Below are 20831 nucleotides of genomic sequence, written 5' to 3' on the forward strand. Positions count from 1 at the left end.
AGATAATGGAATTTGGGGGCAAGACCATACATACTTCAACTTTCCCTTTTTAGGTTTATTGTGTAATGGGCACTGTGCCATGAATAGTGAACATATTGTATTCAACACAAGCTCTAAGGCGCACTGGTTTACCATTCAGCCACTGGCATCTTTATCTCAAAAACACGTAGCCCCTTGAAACAGTGTCAATCACATTTTGTAACAGCCTACAGGAAGATTTTAGAGCCAATTCTTTCCTTTGGCAGTTTGGGTGTGCCATTCCACTCTACTGGAATGTTCTAAGGACTATATTACTTTAAAAGTACACTTTAATCATACAATTGATTATTTAACTCATCCATACATTGTATACACCAAGCAATCAGTTTTTAATTGTTTTGCTATGCAGCTGGTATTTTTGCTGCGTGTATCAGCACTCTAATGCTGTTGGTTTTGCCTAGGCTTGTTCCATTACTGTGAGTGCATATAGGCCAAGAGGCACCTGGGGTCTAGCAAACATGTCGAGAAAGTAGCGAGTGGAATGGGTAACCTCCAAGCGAATCACAAACTGACATAGGTTGAGGCACTGTAACACGGGGGAATATGAAGACTACAAGATCACTGGTTGCGCAGACTCACTTCACAAGCAGCATTAACAAAACCGCAAACTGTGATATACAGTATGTATGAGCTACTGATCCACGGTGAAGTTATCTGAATGTATTTCTGTAATATTTTGTCAAAACTGAAAATCAAGTTTTAAAAAGAGTGTTATAACTAGTAAAAGATTAATTAAGCTTCACCCAGTCGACCCCAATGTGGTGCTGGCCAGAGCGTCAGTGCACAGTTTCAGAGATGAAATCCTTTTCCAGAAAGCTAAATACGTCTCTACTGAACACACTGGAAATAAATATGTCTGCTCGCAAAAAATGAGTCAATAATTATTTGAAGGGTCAAGCGGAATCCTCCTTCTTTGCGTTTATTAAGTGTGAGAAAAAATGAAGGCACAGCATACCATAAGAGTCCAAGCTTCGGTTGAATGTGAAAACATTGAGAGAAAAAACAGCCTTTCTTAAGATCTGACTTGATTTTAACGACCTCCCCTAGTTTATGAAGCAATTTTTCATGGGTTTACTCTGGTCACAACTAGAATATGCTGATACCCATTGCTCTTCCGCCCTTTAGGAGGCCCCCACAAACCGTGAGTCCTGCTGGCCCGACATCTGCTCTGCCTGGCGATGCAGGAAGGAAGAGGTTCTAGAGTTTGACATACGCGGCCGCAAGCCAGCAAGTGTTACTGAAAGTTACTCCATCTGGCGCCCTGGAGCTGATAACCCACAAACCGCCCCTACCCGTCTGGGACAGGAAGCCCCAGATGACAGTGAAGCTAGGTGAATAAAGTGTAAGGACCATGTACGGGGCTTAAAGGAGCAGACGAGGGCTGTATATCGCACAGTGGCTGCTGTAAAATAGGCTATTTACTTCTTTAAAAAGCAACTGATGGTGACAGTGAGAACAGATGGGGTTACTACATGTGAGCGTTTCTGTGCACATATTTCTGACTCAAGTCTGTATGCCCTTGGCAGGCTCGGTCTGTGGGCTTTAAGCTCATTGCTAGTGTGGATCGACCCTACATGAGTGATATGGTTGTGTTTCAAGGCCAGACACGCTTGAGGTCAGATATCTTCTATGCGAGCGCTCAATAGGCAGGACTTTAAGCGGGCCAGGTTACTGAGTGTCTCAGACACAATAGTAATTTAAAATGGACACTGAAACGAGAGCCTTTCGGGCCCTGTATCCATGTCTTATCTTTTCATGCAAAACCACTGATTGATATCTAAACAATGGGTTTAAACATGTTTAAGGTAACCCAGTTGTTCCTGCTCATATTTCACAAGCTTCGCTCAATCTTGCATTCCATGAGTGTTTTTTTTTTCCAGGATGTTGTGTTACATTTTGCTTTTCAGGCAGCATATTCCTCTTGTATAGTGCATAATTTGAATTGAGTCGCATCCAGGTGTTTATAAATGGCACAAATGACTTGTGGCAGAGGGCAGTGCGAGTTTATCTCAGTGCCTGTCAGGTGCACAAAGGGGTTCAGAATATGTGGTCATCAAATCCTTGGCCTCTCTCCAAAGCGCAAAGACCAATGGTCACGGGTGCCAGCTGATTTGTAGCTGTAACTCTATATAAATGCGTGGGTAGAATGGCACACTACGCAAATTTTAGTGTATATGTTTAATCCACGCCCTTAATTACATAGGTACTGCTACTTTCAGAAACCCTGACAATAGGTATTAGCTGCTGGTGGGAGGGTGTCAGGTGTTTGGTATGAGCACATGCAAAGTTCAGTGTAATGTTTTCAACGATGGTCGATTCATCTAGAGTGTAGTGAAAGTATACACAGATATGAGTGCTATAGGTAGGGACTAGGCAAATAATTATAGAGCACATTCTACCTGCTGTGATACCAAGCCCTGCTGCTGTTGCTACTGCTTTGTCTACGTACTGAACTACTTCGCCAACGGCAGACCTATCTTCAGCTGCTGCACCACCTTCCACTGTGGACCACCTTTCCCTCTGCACTGCCTTTCACTGTGGATCACTTTCCACTGTAGACCACCTTCCACTCTGCACCATCTTCCACTGTGGACCACCTTCCACTCTGCATCACTTTCCACTCTGCACCACTTTCCACTCTGCACCACCTTCCACTCTGCACCGCATTCTGGTATTAATACTTACCGTCGCGGGACATTCCAACAGCCAGGCATTTCTTGAAGCGGCAGTGCTGGCAGCGGTTGCGGTTCATGCGCATGATCATGCAGTTCTCATTTTTTACACATGTCTTGTAATGAATGTTTTGTTGGATGCTGCGCCGAAAGAAGCCCTACAGAGTGGATGAGGCAGAAGGAAGTTTGCACTGGTTACTATGAACAAAGTGATCATCATCCCCACAGTCCAGCAACCACGGCACTGCCAGCACAAAGCCACTAGAGGTGGGAGCACACAAGAGATTAACTGCAACCATCAAGCACTGTCCAAGCAGAGCCACTGGAGGAAAGGAATCCTGAGATAATTGTAACCCAAAATCTATTGCCCACCGACCTCCAGATCACGGGGTTGCATCCCTATGGGATGGCATCCAACATGCACTGTCGACGTGGCATTAGAGGTTGGGGCTTGGCGGCCTAGTCCAACTGTGCACAAAAGCCATAAAAGAGGGATCAGAACCTCACCACTGGAGACCAACAGGCATTGCCAACACAGCCAGAGGAGGGACATGGCAACCACAGGATAACTGCGTTCCAACGACAGCTCGTACAGATCAGTACAACAGAACAACTGCAGCCCTAGATCACTGCCCACACACTCACAGGAGGAGCATCAAAATCCTAGGATAACTTCAGCCTAATAACTGCAAGCATTGGCTGCACGCTACTGGGGCAGCATTGGAACCCCAGAAAAACTCTGGTCAAAGAAGCATTTCTCGCAGACACAGAAATGGAATCAGAACCACAGAACAACTGCAGCTCAACAAGCATTGCCCGCATGACCATAGGAGTGATATGAGTATTCCAGAACAATTTCAGCCCTGCAAAGGGATGGGGATCTCACCCCAACTGGGGCCCAGATCATGGGATGCGCAGAGGTGAAGTTACTGGCATGGAAACCTAGAGTCCTGGGTCCTAATCTCGACTTTTGACTTTACAGAAAATTTGTGTTATTCTAAGCAAATCACGCCATCTGAGATTGCCTCAAACTAAAAATGTGTATAAAGCAAATAAGCATTAACACCACTGTACAGTACACTGTCTAGTACGGTACGCAATACATTTAAAACCACCCACCTACGCCTCCTCATATCCTGTTTTCGGTAATTTGGTCCCTGTTAACATTGCATATGTTGCCCATTGGGTGGAGGGCCTCTGCAGGTCGTACTGTGCCTTCAGTGCATGTGGCTGATATTCACACATTCATCCTCTAAACCGGCGGTTCTTAACCTTTTGACTTCTATGGACCCCCAGTGACTCATTACCGGAATCTGGCGACCCCCCTCCCCCACTGAGTCATTATTGGAAACCAAGGACTGCTAGCCGAAGCAATTTCGATGATTTTAACCTTAAAACAATGCACAAAGATATAGAAACAAGAATCTACTAAACAAATGCCCAAATATTTTTAGTTCACAATCACACATAGAAAAGATTTCAATTTTTCCATTTTGCTTTTTTTAATTTGTATATAACATGAGTACTTGCAAACATTATCCCAAGGGTTAAAAAGCTTGGTCTGTGATATGACCAAGGGGCGCATTGATGCCAGCAGTATGGGGGGGGGGTGGGGTTTCTATGGGGCTGTTCGCATGTAGGAAAAGCGAAAAATCAACATCTATTGGCTGAATGGCACTATGTGAAACCAGAAAACCTGGGATTAGGCCCAGCTTCCCCGCTTAACCAAATTGTGTGATCCTAGCCAATTATTTTATTTCAGTTTCCTTTTTTTTCATTATCACACATGAGAGGACCTTGAAATACAGTACTTAAGGATGTGTGCTGTAAAACTTTCTCTTGTGTTTGATTTCATAAACTATGTTTTTCATCTATAATAGGAACCCAAAGAGTGCACATAACCACCAACGTGTCTTTTAGTTCAGTATTGGCATTTTTGTCAGTGTGTGGCGGGATAGAAAGGGGGTTGGGAAGAATGAATGTTTCTAAATCCTTGTTTGAAAATTGTCAGTTTAAAAAAATAATTATCAGTGCACTGATAATCTTATGTACTAAAGTGAAATGGATCTGCCTGTAAATGAAATACACTTTTGAATTCTGAAGATTCTTCATCATTTTTACACTTTTGCTGAAAGGTGTGTTTAAAAATTAGGTTGTTCCTAAAGTTATGCAGTGCAAAACACCCTAGTTACTTTCCTTCGTTAATTTCAATTAAGGTTTAAACAAATGCTTGCACGTTTATCTAACTTTTTTGATGTTAGTACTAAGCTGAGTAAACAGCAGGCCAGTGCAGCTGCGTACCAGAGGGCTGCATCTAAAGGTCAGGAGCATTCACGGCGCACGGCACGGGAAAGGGGCAGGGCGACGTGTTGCGGAGAGGGACAAAACAAAGGAAAACATTCAATAAAAAAAAAAAAAAAAATTACCTGACTCCCCGCTGCCGCGCCGGTCTTCTGGCTCCACTTGCAGGCACAGGTTCCCAGCGTGCCCTGCGGCAATCCTAACATTGCTCTCATGCTGCTGGCAGCATGAAAGCAGTCTTAGGATTGGCCGGAGCGCCCTGACATTGTGCACCCAGGCACAGCGGTAGCCTGGGCCTGCTGTCTCCAATCCGGTTGGAGAGCTCAGTGCGTATGTGTGTTTGGCCGGCCACACGCACACTGAGGGGAGCGTCCCTGTCATCCCCCATGGCCCGCCCCTGTAAAAATAAAACAATAATAAACATTGTTTATTATCGTTTTATTTTTAAAGGTTTGCAGCTGCTGGCGGGATGGGGGAGTGACGGTCCTCCAACTTAGTGGAGGAGCCGCTGCTGGTAAAACAGTTGCCACCCCCTGAGTAGGCCTCATGAACTCCCAGGGGTCCTTGGACCACAGGTTAAGAACCTCTGCTCCTAACTGAAAGCCCTATGTGCTTAATCCCACCACTCCCAATTCTATCTGTTTAATGGAGAGCACCCCTTCATTAGTCTCCATACCCCTGCCATCCACATAGCCACCGCATTTGGAGAAACCCTTACTCACTGAGTATGACTACTCAAGAATATCACTCACCTTGCAGCCTTCACAGGCATGCACCCCGTAATGGAAGCCCGATGCAATATCACCACAGACCTTGCACAGTAAGACCATCCCACCGGCCTCTGGAAAGAAAGATAGAACATCATTATTCCAAGAACCTGGCAGCGTAACAGCACCTCATCCAGCTTCACAAACTAGAAGCCACTCTTACTCAGTTAACCTTTTTTTAAAACCACGGTAGGATCAACACAAAATATTTAGAGCCACAATCTAGTGTTCCGGAGATCATTAGTCCACTCTACTACCCAAAGCCAACCCCAACCCAAAGTCTCACGGTTCTCCTTTCACTCAGTGGATTTCAATACTTTGTGGTGTTCCCTAAACCCTGTACCTCCCTCTGCCACAATAAATTCCACTTTCTTAGGCCAGCATTGACCTTTCGCTCTGGTGACTTTCCCTGCCTCTCGCTGTCTGCCAGGTTCTCTGCCAGACACCGTTGGGTTCCCGCCTTAGGCTTAAACCTTCCAAATCATTTTATTCAAGACGGTATATCAGTAACAAAGAAATTCATATGGTTATTGATCAGCCCTCTTTTTCATAATCTCAAAATATGCACACAACAGGATTTCAAATCGTCATCGTGCCGGAGTGTGCCACCTTCAAATCTGTTACAAGTCCAATTACCACCAGGCCCCTCTAGTCCTTGTCCCATTCATCACTATGTGGAGATAACTATCTCCACGACAGAAAAAAAGAACATGAGGAATGCTGGGGCATCCCCTCACCATCCCCTCCCTCTGGTAGCACATAATTTGTACTTAACCAGCATTCTGCCTGTTCTTTTTTCTGTCTTCCGTAATGACGAGGACGTGAGGAGGTTGTCCATGCTGGGCTTGAATGACTGGTTGTTCCAGATAAGCTGCCTTCCAGTCTGCTGGGCTTGCGCTGCTGTTTGCCTAGCTGTGGCCACTGGGCGGGCCTTGTTTCTGATGTGCGTTCTGGTGTTTTGCACATCTCCCGGTCAGCTAGGAGCCGTGCGGAGGAAGCAATAAGCCAGGGGCTTGCCTGACTTCCTCCGTGAATACAGTTGTTGCTGAGCATGAGCGGGAGGTGCACTTTTTGACTCACCTACTGGCGTTTTGCTGCTACTCCGGAGCGGTGACCCTGGGGTGAGTACCGCAAGGCGGCCTGTGTTTTTTCTTACTCTGTGGATACAGTTGTGGTGGCAGTCGCAGCCTGGTTACCTGTGCCCAGCGGCCGGCAATGGTCAAGTCGGTGGCTCGGCCTTTTTACACGTTAAGTCTACTGGCTGACTTGTCCGTGGCGGGGCAGTTATGGTCACAGACCCTCAGGATGAGAGGTGCAGGTTCTGTTTATGGTGTGACAGTAGTGGTGCCTCACCTTTACTATCTCTACAAGACTTAATCATGACGTAGAGGTTCCTCACACTGTGAAGCAAAGGTTCTTTTCCAGGTGTCTCTGTAGAAGTGCCCCACCTTTACCTCCAATTGATAAGAATATTCATATATTGGCATCACGCTTGCTTCTACTGAGGTTACTGGCTTCTCATTCATGATACTCTGTTGACTAATGGTGGTGTGGCACGGTTTCGCTTTATCTGACTTTTGGTAGTGACCCATGGCCTTGTGGTCACGTTCTCAGGCCCTCACATGGACGGTTGTGGGTTCTGTTCCACGTATGTCGGTAGATGTTCCCCTCTTCTGCCTCGCAGGCTGCTGTCTTTCACTCTCAGACAAGTGTAGCGCTGCCATTTTCTCCGATCACCAGTATTGTTTCGTTCTGTGTTTTGCAGTGTTTACTGCAATGCAAATCCAGTCATGGCCTGTTCCAGTTCTCTGTCCCTCACAGTGCGGGGTGGGGGTTCTGTTCAGCCCATGTTTGCTCTTATTTACCTCCTTTTTTTCCCTCAGGCATCGGAAGTTGCCCCCTGGTGTAGTAGAACAATGCCACTGTTACTAGCAAGGTGGGGTGTGGGTTCTTTTCCAGGTAGGTCCATAGTCATTTCTCTCCTTTTGCGAATTGGCCTTCTCTGTGGCTACTGGGCGTGGTCCCGGACTCTCCCTCTGCGATGGAAGCATTCTATTTCAGATCAGTCTTTAGTAGTTCCCCACTTTTCTGATTATGGCTAGGTCCTGGGGCTCTTCTGGACCATTTGTTCTTGTGGAGCCTTCAGCTTTGCCTCCGGAGCAGCACCTGATGTAGTCTGCTCTTGTCAGTTTAGGGGGGTCAGTCCTGGTTAGTGCAGGCATGCACTGTGATTGCCATGGGCTGTTGGTTTCCCACTGCTTCTTTAGGAGTCCCCTGCAGCCTCATGGCCAAGGTCCCAGACTCTTCTGCTGTGAGTTGGGGTTTCTACCCCAGGTGTGTTTTGGACAATTGGCTCTTTTGAAGCATTACTCCATCCCTTTCCTATACCCGTCCTTTCTCCTGGAGGGATGTGCTCTGTGGGAATTTATGGCCAGCTCTGTTGTGGCCAGTCTGGTGGGGCGTACTTCTGGGTCTTCAATATGGGTATGACCATTGTCATTTGTGTCTCTCCTCCCAGTCTGCTTCCCAGGCTGCGCTTGGTCTATGTTCTGGATCAGTGTCCTGTTCACAGGGGTAGCGTGCTGTCGCCTGAGTGCCCGCCCCAGGTACGGGTTTCCTGCCTATTTGTTGGGACACATACGGGGGAAGGTTGTCCTGGGTTGCTCCCCAGCCTGGATATAGTCTCTTTCAGGCGTGGTGATCTTGTTCCCTTCCTCCACATCTGGGATGCATCCTGCTCCCTGCCCGTCCTTCCTGGGTCGTTTGATGGCCCTTCCGCATGGTGTTCTTCCATTCTGTAGAACTCCTACTGTTCGGGTGTTGCCCGCTTTGGTATGGAATCTGATATTCTACCCCATTCTTTCTGGGGTCTCGGATGTCATGGGTTTTTTGCCTGGTGGGCAGTTTTGACGGCTCTGCTTGTTTGCCTGCCATGGCTCTTTCGGGATGAGAGTCTTACATGTTTTCTTCCCCGGGTGCTGCAAGGCTCTTCCATGTGGGGCTGGTTTGCAGGGTGCATGCTACTGGGTATCCCTGTATTAGTCTCCGCTCGCCGCAACATGTATTCCCAGGGGTGGTGACTCCGATGGTGTTTCTCCTTCTTCAGGAGTGTTTCTTGTCTCCTTCTTTGGCCGACTGGCTCCTTTGTGACCTGACTCATGTGGTCCTTTGGCAGCCTCTTCAGTTTGTGTGTAGGTCTTAGGCCTGGTGCCTGTTGGTACCTTTTTCCAGATCTGCCTTTTGTTTGGTCCGGCTTTTCCATGGTTCCCCACACGGGGTTTGGGCCTCCTTTTTCATGCTCTGGCTCTGGGGATTCTTGGCCAGAGTACTGTTGCGGACGCTGTTTTTTCGGCTGTTGGCACGCTTCATCTTCGTCTTCGCCCCTTGCGGCTTCTTCTGTTATCTTCATGAGATCCTCGCTCAGGGCATTTCATCTTGGTGTTCCTGGTGTCTCGGAAGACCTTGAGGGTCTTGTTGTGCCAATGAAGGCTTTTCTGTTGCAGGGAGTCCCTTGCTTCCAGACCTACCCTGGCTTCCTGCTACAGTTGTCTGTTCCTTGGACTGGGGAGCCACCTTCAGGGCCTCAGCCTTTTGGGCCCGCTGATCCTTTCAGCTGGGCCATCTCTTGGGTGCCGTTTGGAGGTGAGGGTTGTGCTTTCTGACGGGTTTTGTCCCTCTATGGTGGTTTACCGTCTGGTGGTACGCTGTGCCTACTGGGTGATGGTGGTTTTTTTTGGACATTCGTTTTTTTTTTATTTCCTGGTCCCTCTCTCTTGTTCTTTTCCTCTGTTCATCAATGTGGGAGGGGGCGGTTGGTGTTGTCTCTCTCTCTCTCGGCAGTGCAGTTGCCAGGAGTTGACAGGGGGATGCCCCTGCCGGGTGTTTCCTTCTTCCAGGTACTGTTTTTTTCTCAGTGACCATGCTCCTGATGGTGTACGGGTGTTGTGGTATTCCCTTACTCACTCTACTTGCTTCATGTCTCCAGGGTCTGCTTCCCCTCCTTGTGCCTCGTATCCATAGGAGGGTTTGTTGGGGGCTCTATGGGTGCCCTGGCCCTGGGTTCTGTTGTTCTACTTACTTCTGGTGGCGTTGTTGCCCATTTTCTGCCTCACTTCCGGTTTGAGCCCCGGGTGGTACTTCGCAGTTCCTTTGGCTCCAGAGACTGTGGTGTCACATTCCCAAGGGTTTGATTGTTGATACGTCTTAGTTGTTTCCCTTTCTTGTCTGTTTCCTTTCCGCTGTGGTTCTGCGGAGGCTATCGGTTTGGTCATGATAAGCCAGGGTCTACAGAGCTGGGGCTTCCCCGGTTTCTGGCAGTAGCTGTGCAGTGCTTTGGTCACTGGGTGTTTGTTTCCATTCCAAACACCACAGGAGTGTCTGTGTGGGTCCTGGTGGGTGCCTTTGGCGGGTGTTCTCCCTTGGCTTGCTCTCTGTGCAGTGTCCTTCAATGTTAGTAGACAGATTTTGTGTGATGTTGGCCATATACATTTTGCTTTCACAGTGGGCTGCAAGTCGGCTTTCCTGTCTCTTTTGGGGGTTTTACAGGTTGGGTTGTTTCTCCGTAGTTTTCTCATTTTCATCCGGTGTCCATGCTTGTTTTTTCCCCTTTTATGGGACTTGCGGTTGTCTCTGTATGCCTTTGGTTTCGGCTCCTTCTTTTCTCTTGCGAAGGCTGTTCCACTTTTCTCCTTTTCGTTGATCTTTTTGTTGGCTCTCTCCTAGGTTAGGCATCTGGAGGTCGTGGGAGTTCAAAGGGCCAGGGTGCCCTTCTTGTCTTTTTCAGACTATGGGTGATTTTGTGTTTCGGCTCTTCCTATATTCCGGTGGTTCCCTTCCCGGTTTCGTTGCTTGCGAAGCATTCTTTCTCTGCCTTGGGTTCTCAGGGCTTGGATGTCTCTGGGTCGGCCTCTTCTTTCCTGGGTTTGCCTAGGTCTTGAGGTTGTAGGGTTGGCTCATGCCCATAGGGTTTTCGGTGGTCAGAGTTCCTCTTGGTGACCGTCTCTCAGGCAGTTTGTTGTACTGGCAGTTTTTGTGTCGGGTTTTTCTCCTCCGGCCAGAGTCTTGGGCAGGTCTCCGCGAGTGGTTGCAGCCTTCTGGGATAAGTTTTGCTGTGCTCCTGTTCTTATTCTCAGCCGCGCTGCTGGCTGGGCTTCCGTTGTTTATTTGGTCTGGCGCTGTTGCATCCTTCCTGGTTTATGCTCTGCCTAGGCCTGGGGATCCTGCATAGGGTCTGTTTTTGTTTTTTTCTCTCTCACTACTTGTTTTGGGTTACTGTCTTGATTGCCTGGTATCCCTTCTTGTGGTTCTGTGTTGATTCTGTCCAGTTCTCAGAAGGCCGGTTTTGCCTGCTTGGGTATTCTCCACATAGTGATGAATGAGATGAGGACTAGAGGGACCTGGCGGTAATGTTCTATTACTTACTGGTAATCTTCATTATGACTACCAGAGGGAGGGGATGGGGAGGGGATGTCCCAGCATTCCTCATGTTCTTTTTTTCTGTCATGGAGATAGTTATCTCCACATAGTGATGTATGGGACGAGGACAACAGGACCGAGGCTAATGAAGATTACCGGTAAGTAATAGAACATCACATCACACAAAAGCCAGTAGCTATTTGTTAGCGTGTGCTTCCCAGAGACAGAAACCAGCAGGTCGTCATTCTTACTTCAGCGTTTTTGTATTTTTTATTACCCCTGATCTTTAGATGAGCGGAATAAAACCTCCATTGTAGATATTTCATTATGCGAAGTAATTTCAACAATAAATCCATCCACTTCAGCGTTCCAAGCGCATACAAATGAAATAAATGTTTGTAAATGGGCACATATTAGCATTTTGGGGCCAGGTGATATTATGCAACCCTCTTTGAGAATTGTTACAAACGGAATGTGATGCAGACGCTTGCATTCTCCTTTCAGCGCAGATTCACAATACCTCATCTGTATTATGTGCAGTAGAAATGTAAAGAATTCCACCGGCTCAGACTTATTTTATGTACCCAGATGGTGCTTAGTTTTGCAAAAAAGTTTCTTCCAAACGTCTCGGCCAAATCCTGATTGAAAGAATCAAATATTCTTATTTACAGAAGGAATTCTGCAGACACAATTTTAGGGTTAGACACTGACTCTATACAGTTATTAGGATGTTCTCCCAAAGTAAGTTAAAGTCAACAACACTATAAGTAACTATTTGCTGGTAGGTCCCCACCCTGCAAGACTGAGCACATTTCATTTTCTCCCAAGGACACAAACTGGAGTTTTCCTACTGTGGGGAAGAGAAGGCAACAGGGTACTCAGGGGTTTGTTTTTCCGTGGAGAAAATGATTCTCCCACTGAGGAAAAAGGTGTGTTTACTATCAGCATTTGTGCATCATTTACAGCTACAGAAATTTCGTCCCACTTGCATATCTTTTGGTCATCAAAGTATTCCTGGAAATAATGGCTGCATTTCTATAAGTACGTCATAGATGACACCCTCTTGATCACAAAAGAAGAGAACCCCTGTCTGCCGATATTGCTCAACCTCTCAGCTGCCTTTAACTCCATCAACCATCCCACGCTCTGCCAGTCTCAAATGGGATTCACTGACAATATCCTTCAATGGCTCTGCTGCTACCTTTCCAAGTGACACTAGTTCATTCTTTCATTCTTATGGGCAGAACAGGGTCCAACAAAATCAGCTGCTGAGTCCACTGGGGTTCCATACTGTCCCTATCGTCTTTCATTTCTACACGGAGCCCCTTTGACCACTACTCTCTAACAACAGCACCAAAATTCACCAATATATGCAATTCTATTTGATAAAGTCTCCTATGTTCCAGGCATATTATGCTTTAAACACTGTCTGCACCTCATCCAGACCTGGATGTCCAGGTCCAGCACCTGAAGCTCACACCCACCAAAACAGAATTCATGTTATTTTCCAAGAACACAAACAGGAAATAGTACAAATCTGACTCAATGGCAAGAACCTTCACAGCTTCAAACCCCAACTTTCAAACCAGTATCAAGCCGCTTGAATTCACCCTGGATACAAACCTCTTGCTCAAGGATCGCATTGCCAAGAAAACAAAGACAGCCTGATATCAACAATCTCTCTACTCTCTCTACTGAGGAAAGCTAAACTGATCCTCCCTAAAAGCAATGTCAGTACTCTTCTGTAATTTGGCATAAAGGTGGTGGAAACACCCTGCTCCCAGGCCTCCCAGACACCGTTACAGCCCCCCTTAAAGGCATCTTACATGCCTCAACACCTCTCATATAGGGCCTTAAGAAATATGATCACTTCCCTCAAATCCTGATGGGACTCCATTGGCTCCCCTTGCTGGCCCACACCCTCTTCAAAACCAACTGCATCACTAACAAAGTCACCATGACCTGCACCCCACATATTTGGATGACAAGCTCACAATCTCTCAGGAGGCTCTTGGCACACTTGCAACAAGGACACCATCAGTTTGAAGATAAGTGTAAAAAAGAAAAAAAGGTAAACAGGCCTTTTCCTGCTCTAATTCAGGGAAAAGTTGAAGACGCACATCTTTACAGCACACTAAATCATGCTGTAGTAACATTCGACAAACCAGCTACCTCTCAACTTACTTGTTGACTGCAGAGCACTCTACTGCAATGGCTAGGTTTGAGTAAAACAACTACCACATGCATACAATTACTCCTAGATTGATTTATGATCCATTAAAAAGTCACAAATGTTATTCACACGTGGGACTAACCCTAGAGGAGCAGATTTCCAACTATTCTCCAGTGGGTTTGTTGTTCAGTATTTTTCGTTTGCAGGGTATTAATATATATTGATTGTGCATCAAGAATATTGTGCATTTGGGTTTTAATGCATAGTTACAGGATTGTAGACTATTACAATTGCGTAGAGTATCCCAATTCAGACCACCCCAGCAATGCCACCACAGCATTTCATTACTTGAGCCCTGCTAATAAAGAATTAAAAAGTAGCGTCAAATGACCCACGTCGGAGATTTAAATGGCCCGCCAGTAATCTGGCACTCTTACAGACAACAGTACAGGAATGCCCACTTACTAGTGAAGCTGCCAGTGATTGCATTGTTTTTGGTGCCTGTCAGCCGACCAGGGGCAGAGGATGCCTGCCCCTTGATTGAGTACTGCGCCACGCCATCTGGAAACTGGAATCCAGCTTTAGGCGAAGGTGGGGTAGCAGCCTCCTGTGGCTTCACTGCACCGATCTCCATCAGCGTCATCTCTTCAGGCGAGGAGGGCAGCGAGCCAGGCGAGGGAACAAGATACCCACTGGTTGGACTGTCCGGGGAGGGCGAGGAACAGGCTGTTGAACCCACATATAAGATGACGCCTCCTAAAAAAATGAAAACAAAAACAGGCAGATGACCCCCACTTACTGATCTGTCGGATTTATTAATCTTATTGTCTTTCTTAGCTTCAATTAATGTAGAAGCCCTCAATAACAAGGCATATCCATAATTTGGAATAAGGAACATTATTTGTGTAACTCACAGCATGTGCTAAGCCTACCCGCTAAAAGAAAATGAAGCATAAACATTGCTGCCATCAGAAAGCGCTGCCTTCCAGTACCTGGCACCCATACACATTTCTGTATTTATTGGGATATATAATTTTGCCCTACCAGCCTCACAGCTGAGTCTCTCTGGTGTGCATCTTACTTTCTAAATGCTTAATTTAGTAGTAGATCAACCGTTGATAGATAAGGTCAAGCTTTTTTAATCTAGAGCCTATGGTTTGTACAGAATACTGGTGAGTAACAAGATTTACACTGCCTGCTCTCCTCAGTGGCCCAAGACAGTTGATAGTACCACTTGATAAGGTTAGCCAAGATTGCTTTCATCTTCTTGGCCATGAAATGACTGAGATAGCTGTGGCAAAGGAGCTGAGACTCTCTACTGGATTTGGCATAAACACCAGTTCTCCAGCATTGCAAATTAATCCTCAACATGTAATTTTCTAAGACCTAAAATAGGGGATTGCACTACTGCCTGTGCTTGAAAATCGTCCGACCCAGATTCCTTGTTTTGTGTGCCATGTTTCTGATTCTTTCACAGAAATCGTTCTATTTGGCATTTCTACACAGATGAAAAGAGGTTTCAGCAGTCCAAACCACACGATTGGTGAGGTGAGCTTGTGTACATTCCTGCACTGTAGCCTGGTAGATTTTTGAGCCTAGCAAAGAATGTGTGTTGCTAGTGTTGCAAGAGGAGCACATCTGAAAACGACCTTCGTCGTCAGCGTATCTATTGCCTCTTTCCTGGTTTCCTAAATGTGACATAGTTCAAAGGATCTTGAACAAAGAAAGGGGAATGGAGGAATATTTGAAATAGGAGCAATAATCTGAAGAAAGGTTTACTTTCACGCAGGCTATGAGATTGTCATTGGACCTTGCAGACATGGCATCCACCATATGTGCTATTACAAAGGCCTGGCGAAGTGTTCCTGGTTTGCGCAGATGTCTAGGCTTGACTATTTTACAGGACATTCAATGGTGAAAGCCTCTTCAGAAAGTACGGAGGCCAAGCATTCAAAAGCACAAAAAGATAAAGCAAGAGGGCTTTTAGTAAGAACGCTGGGGCCCTTAACATAATTGCAGACATTTTCACCTGCACCATTACTCTAACCTCCTATTCAGTTCGCTTCTTACTAGTACCCTGAAAATTATGTCTAGATAGGACAGCAAAGCATCACATCCTCATCTCATTTCAGGTGAGGAGGTCGCCAGCCAGGAGGCTATCAGCAGAAGCGAGTTAAGAGGTCACAACTCCGCAGAGCAAGGGGCATTTACCATTGTGCCACAAAGTGCGAAGAAATCTTATCAGACATTTGGATGCTTTCCGTCCTGATCTGAAGAGCATAGACTGGAATTGAAAATAAATCTTACCTCCTTAACCCACGGCACTGTGAAAAGTTCAGAAGATTCACCTCAGGGTGTTGGAAGAGGATGTTCAGCCACTACAATCATGAAGGAGTGACTCGGGCCAGCCTACTACACAATAGGAACTGAGGCAATCACTCAAGGTGCTTCCTCGTACAGAAAATGCTCAAGGTCATCTAGTCATGGGCAAGAGGAACTGTCAACAAGCTTACAAGAAGCAGTTCATGAAGGAGGTTACTCTTAAAGACCATGCCTTGACTGTAGGAAGGTGTTTATTTAAGATTAGGTAGTAAACTCTAAAAAATGCCAGAACTCAACATTCCTTCAAGGAGCTGTACATCCCAGAGTAAATGTATAAAAAATACAACAGGAAAATAAATAAAACAGAAATACATATCAACCATCATCTACAAAGGTTGAAAAATAATGGTTCGGTCCATTTTGTAAAACTGCTACACTCATTAATAAGATTACTGTATGTGGGCTGTTGATTCTATGGTGTGGCTCCTGCCACCACCAGGTATTTATCTACTAACTTTCAGAGTGCAAATTCGAGAAACATCGTTTAAGGTCCAGGACTGAGAACAATACCCACTTGTTTGGTAACAGAAAAATGCCTTAGGAAGTAACCTTCTATCTTATAACATGCACATGTATCTCTACTCTCAGCCACCCTAGTTTCTTCAGGTTTTTTTTTTTATCAAAGCTGATATGGTCAAATTTGTGCAGGTCGAAAAGCACCCTCATGGCTCTGTTCGGTACTGATTCTAACATACCTAGAGGGCATTGTGGAATATTCAGAAAAGAAGCTGAACCATGCAGCAATGAAAACAACAGAATAGCTTGAACGTATATTTTCTATGACGTACAATGAGAAGCGGCATATATAAAAAGATGATATAAGTGAAAATGAGCAGCACTGGTGATGGCGAAAACTGGTAGGTTGAAGGAAAGATCAGCATTAAAAACTCCCCCAGACTCCACTGAGACAACTGGTTGTGGCACAAGCCCCAAAGCAGGATCGAATCCAGAGCAGGTCATTCATTTGATACATGGCCTACCAGCAAGAATTTAAATTCAAACACAAACCGTTACATACGTTCAGATTAGGAACACTGACAAATCATTAGCATCATTGGAGGCTTCATGAAGGTTCATTAAGATTTGGGTTTCATCCACACACAGCTGCCACCACTACAATACTCACCGTGGGCACATATTTAATAGAAGTGATGATACGGTTGTTCCCTGATGAATGCCACAGTCTAGGGCCTTGTGTGTGCTAGACTTCATGATGCGCACTTTACTATCCACGGTCACATAAAAATACTAGTCTCTAATGTTCAGCATGAGGCAACCCACCGGCAAATCAAAATCTCTCCCCTAGTCCTCCATTCCTCCTCCGGTTTTTATAAAGTGTTTCCCACCGTCCAGTGAGGCGATACACATTTAGTTATGTTGAGACAACTGGTTCGTAAATACATTCTTTTACCTGGAAACCCAGAATACACTGCAGGTTAGTGTACAGCCCTGATGTTGGAGATGTACTTTTGAAAATGCCATATAAAGCAATAAATCGTTTTAAAGGAGCCCCGCCTTGAAGCGTAGTATTGCAAATTATACATTTATACACACATATACATAAAAAGTTCTATCCAGCAGCCTCGTTTAGTCTGCACATCTCAAACATGTTTCAAAGCTAATCTTCAATTCTGGTTCACACTGTGTACTTCCTTCGCTCCACGTTGCAGCAGACACTCTTCACACTGCAGTTCTCCTCCATCCAGAATCCAGCAGCACCCCCCTATGGTCACAAGAGGGCCCTGCAGTAGTACTCCTCCACCAACACTTTCACTACTGTAGTACAGCCTCCAGGACCTGTCACCTTTCACTCTCTTCCTGCTCCCATTGCACTCACTTCCTCCATGTCCCGTCAGTACTCCCACTTTTCTTTAAGTCTGCTGGCCATTTAACTTCTTTAAGGTAGGTGCAGCATTTACTCCTTTTGGGTAATTGCAGCATTCCGTGTACCAATAGTCGAAAACAATCTGGGCTCCAGCAGTTGTGCGGTTTTCTTACTTAATATTATAATGCATGTTAGTTACATTTATATAGTGCTTTCTACTCCTCACAAGGCGTTGAAGCACTTTACGCCACATTGAAGTAAACAGCAGAAACGTTGTTTCAATACTGCGATTGAAAATCATGACAGGATCGATGTGTTTCACTTGTTCCAGTCTCTCTCGTGTTGTATTCTTACACGCAGCTTTCAAACACACAGGCCACAAAGATTTGCTGCTTTGTCTACCCAACGAGTAGCTTGTTAGCCACATAAGAAAAGAAAGCATAAATTACTAATGCACTAACTATTTAACTTTAACTCTAATCTTGGGTTTTGGCGTAGTGTGCTCTTCGCCAAAAAGCGCTTCAACGCTATATATATAAAATATATACTAGTTAATGCACCACCCAATGATTTTTGTTGGGCTGTACAAAAGAATTCGTGTGACTTCTGATAACGCACCTTCACCAAAGGAAGAGGTGAATACCTGCCCCATTCCTCAGAGTCTCAAATGGGAAATGAAGGTATTAGGGGAAGCCCGAGTTGCAGCTTCATAAATGCATACATTACTTACGAGTAATGTTATTACTCAGAGACCAGACTTCCCTGTTCCGATCATTACATACCTACTTCCCACCTCATATACTTAATTAAAATGATTATAAAGCTTTGTATATTACAGGCTGTTTCCAGGTGGGCCAAAGCTATGTGTACCAGGAGGGAGAGGTGGGGTTTGTGTTAAGTGTATTTCTTACAGGGATTTGGGCTTTGTGTCTGTGGAGGCATGAATGCCTCATTTCGTAATGAGAGGAACAGGGAAGGGGATGAAGAGGTAATGCCCCTCAATGAAGCATCCTCGGAAGCTAGCCAAGTTGAGGCAATGCTCCTGGTGGAACTGCCTTGAACCAAAAAAAGGTAAAGGAACACTTACATTAGAACAGGTAAGGGAGCTAGTGGTTTTCCTCCACCAACTACATGAAAAAGACCCAAAAAGGCGAACCTGCGTCACGTTCGTATCTGACGGCAGAGGATACTACTCTGCTGCACGCTTAAGAATGTTGTAAATTTCATATACGATATGGAGTATATTTGAATATAGGTAAGAGTGCATTCTTCTGAGCCCATAAAACAGTGTCAAAACCAAACTTCAAGCACCACAATGCCGCAAGCTAGGAGTGGAAACACTAGCATACGTCATAACATCACTAGGCTGACTTGTGAAATGCAAAATAAAAACAACTTCCTGACATTCTGCCTTTCAGTAGGCAATCGAGGGTTAAACAGCTGGGTTAGTGAGAGTGGTGTGGGAGCCTTCCAAATGCAAATGCGAGCCTCACTGTTACTGTGTTAACACTAACACTTTGGAAAACCGGCAAGCTAAGATATTTACCACAACACTGGGAACAGCAGCAGCCGAACGTGTATGAAGAGTCACTGAAAACTGATGAACAATGTGCAGGCGCCTCTACTGCCGCAGCCCAGCCCAGCCCAGCCCATCCTAGGCGTGGCCGCTGATGCGAGTTAGGTAGAGCGACTGCAACACCACTATGATGCGTTCTGCCCTAAAGAGGTGCTGCTCCACAGGGCCACCAGCGCTGGCATACATGAAGTAATGCTATCCTACTGCCTCTGAACCAATCTGTAATGGCAGCATCAGTTTCGCCACGACCTGTTTACCCTGGTATTCCACTTCCTCCCCCTGCTCCTGGCACAAGTGACAGGTGGCCCAGATTCTGCTAGTACTAGGGCATCACACCGTTTACCCCAGCATTCTCCCTGCCTCTCCCCCTCCCCTGGGCCCCTTTGCAACAACCTTCTGCAGTCCCTGGCCCACAATCCATCACACTGCTCCACTTCTGACACCAGAGAAGTCGAGCTCAGCAAGAACATGGAATGTAGGGCAGCAGTGAGCGCACTGTGCTGAGCAGAGCATCTCTGTGCCAGGCCACTAACCCCTTCCTGCCCGCCCGCCCCCCTCGTGCCAGGCGCATGCGCAGAGCAGGCCAGCAGCAGAGTTAGGCGCGTGCCGGAGGATAGCTGAGTCTTCAAGGTGCTGTTACGGACTGGGTAGGGTTGAGGAATAGCTCAACGTGACGTGAGAATTAAAGCATCCCCGACAGTGGGGTATCTGAAACTATGAAACAGTTGGTGCAGTAGGCCACCCCTATTGAGTTAGTGAGACAGTCACAACTGAGGTGGACTGTCGTAGGGGGTGTGGTGGGAATCCGCTCATTATTCTGAAGGCACAGAAAAGAATCAGTCACAGGTCTCAGTGCGGCCGGTACTTCTGTCACACCAGCCGTCCCGGAGTAGTTGTCACACAGATAACTCGCCACGACCCAAGGGCCCTGTTCAGAATGTATGTGTGAAAGGATGGATGGATAGATGTTTCGATGGAAGAGAGCAGGCTCTTCTGAAGAGGGTCGAAATGACTTGCTTTATGTGCTTGCTGTGCTGTAAGACCTTTGCTTCAAAGTGAAGGGTATTTTAATTTTCTGGCTGCTCCCTTGCTCTGTTTGGTGTTGTTCACACAACTTTATCCCACATGGTGTGTATTGTGGGAAATATATCAGGCCTGTCTGTGTGTCCTACCCGCAATTTGACACGTTAGTTGGCCGTAGCGTTATCATTTAGAATCAATACTAGTTTTAGCACAAGTCAAATCAACATGATTTCCAATTCCATATTCATTTTGACCTAACAAGTTTGTTAATTTAATGCATAAACGTACAATTGTTCTTCCCCAGTAGTCCTATATCCATCCTTAACACTGAGGGCCTTAATAGCTCCTCATCACTCATTTGAATTTTGTGCGCTTTATAAATATTCCTGGCTTCGGAAACATTATGAGATTGCTACTCCTGGTGGGAATCCAGTGTAGAGTGATACATGGTCGATCGAAATTCTCTTATGGTTTCTGCATGTAATATATAGATCCTGGTTCTTTATAAACTAGTCTTATTCCGCCCTAAGAGAGGACAACAATTTAGGTCCTGCCAGGCAGCATAAGCTATCTAGTTATAAAAGATCTATTGTGAGCTTGCAGAGGGCTTAAAGCCTGCCCATTGCTTACCACTGGCTGGCTTCACTGTCACCCTTAT

At 45.9% G+C, this 20831-nt stretch overlaps 1 protein-coding gene across 1 annotated transcript in view; it reads right to left on the reverse strand.

Annotated features, from left to right (window-relative positions):
• LOC138292380 (nuclear receptor subfamily 1 group D member 2-like) overlaps window positions 1-20831 on the reverse strand; it is a 71699-nt gene that overhangs the window by 17111 nt on the left and 33757 nt on the right. The window contains exons 2-4 of the mRNA XM_069230948.1: window positions 13833-14123; window positions 5765-5853; window positions 2725-2869 (exon numbers count right to left, since the gene is read on the reverse strand). Of these exons, the coding sequence (XP_069087049.1) occupies window positions 2725-2869; window positions 5765-5853; window positions 13833-14123 (525 nt within the window). The remainder of the gene's footprint in view (window positions 1-2724; window positions 2870-5764; window positions 5854-13832; window positions 14124-20831) is intronic.

Source organism: Pleurodeles waltl, chromosome 4_2, assembly GCF_031143425.1.
Source record: "Pleurodeles waltl isolate 20211129_DDA chromosome 4_2, aPleWal1.hap1.20221129, whole genome shotgun sequence".
Taxonomy (NCBI): domain Eukaryota; kingdom Metazoa; phylum Chordata; class Amphibia; order Caudata; family Salamandridae; genus Pleurodeles; species Pleurodeles waltl.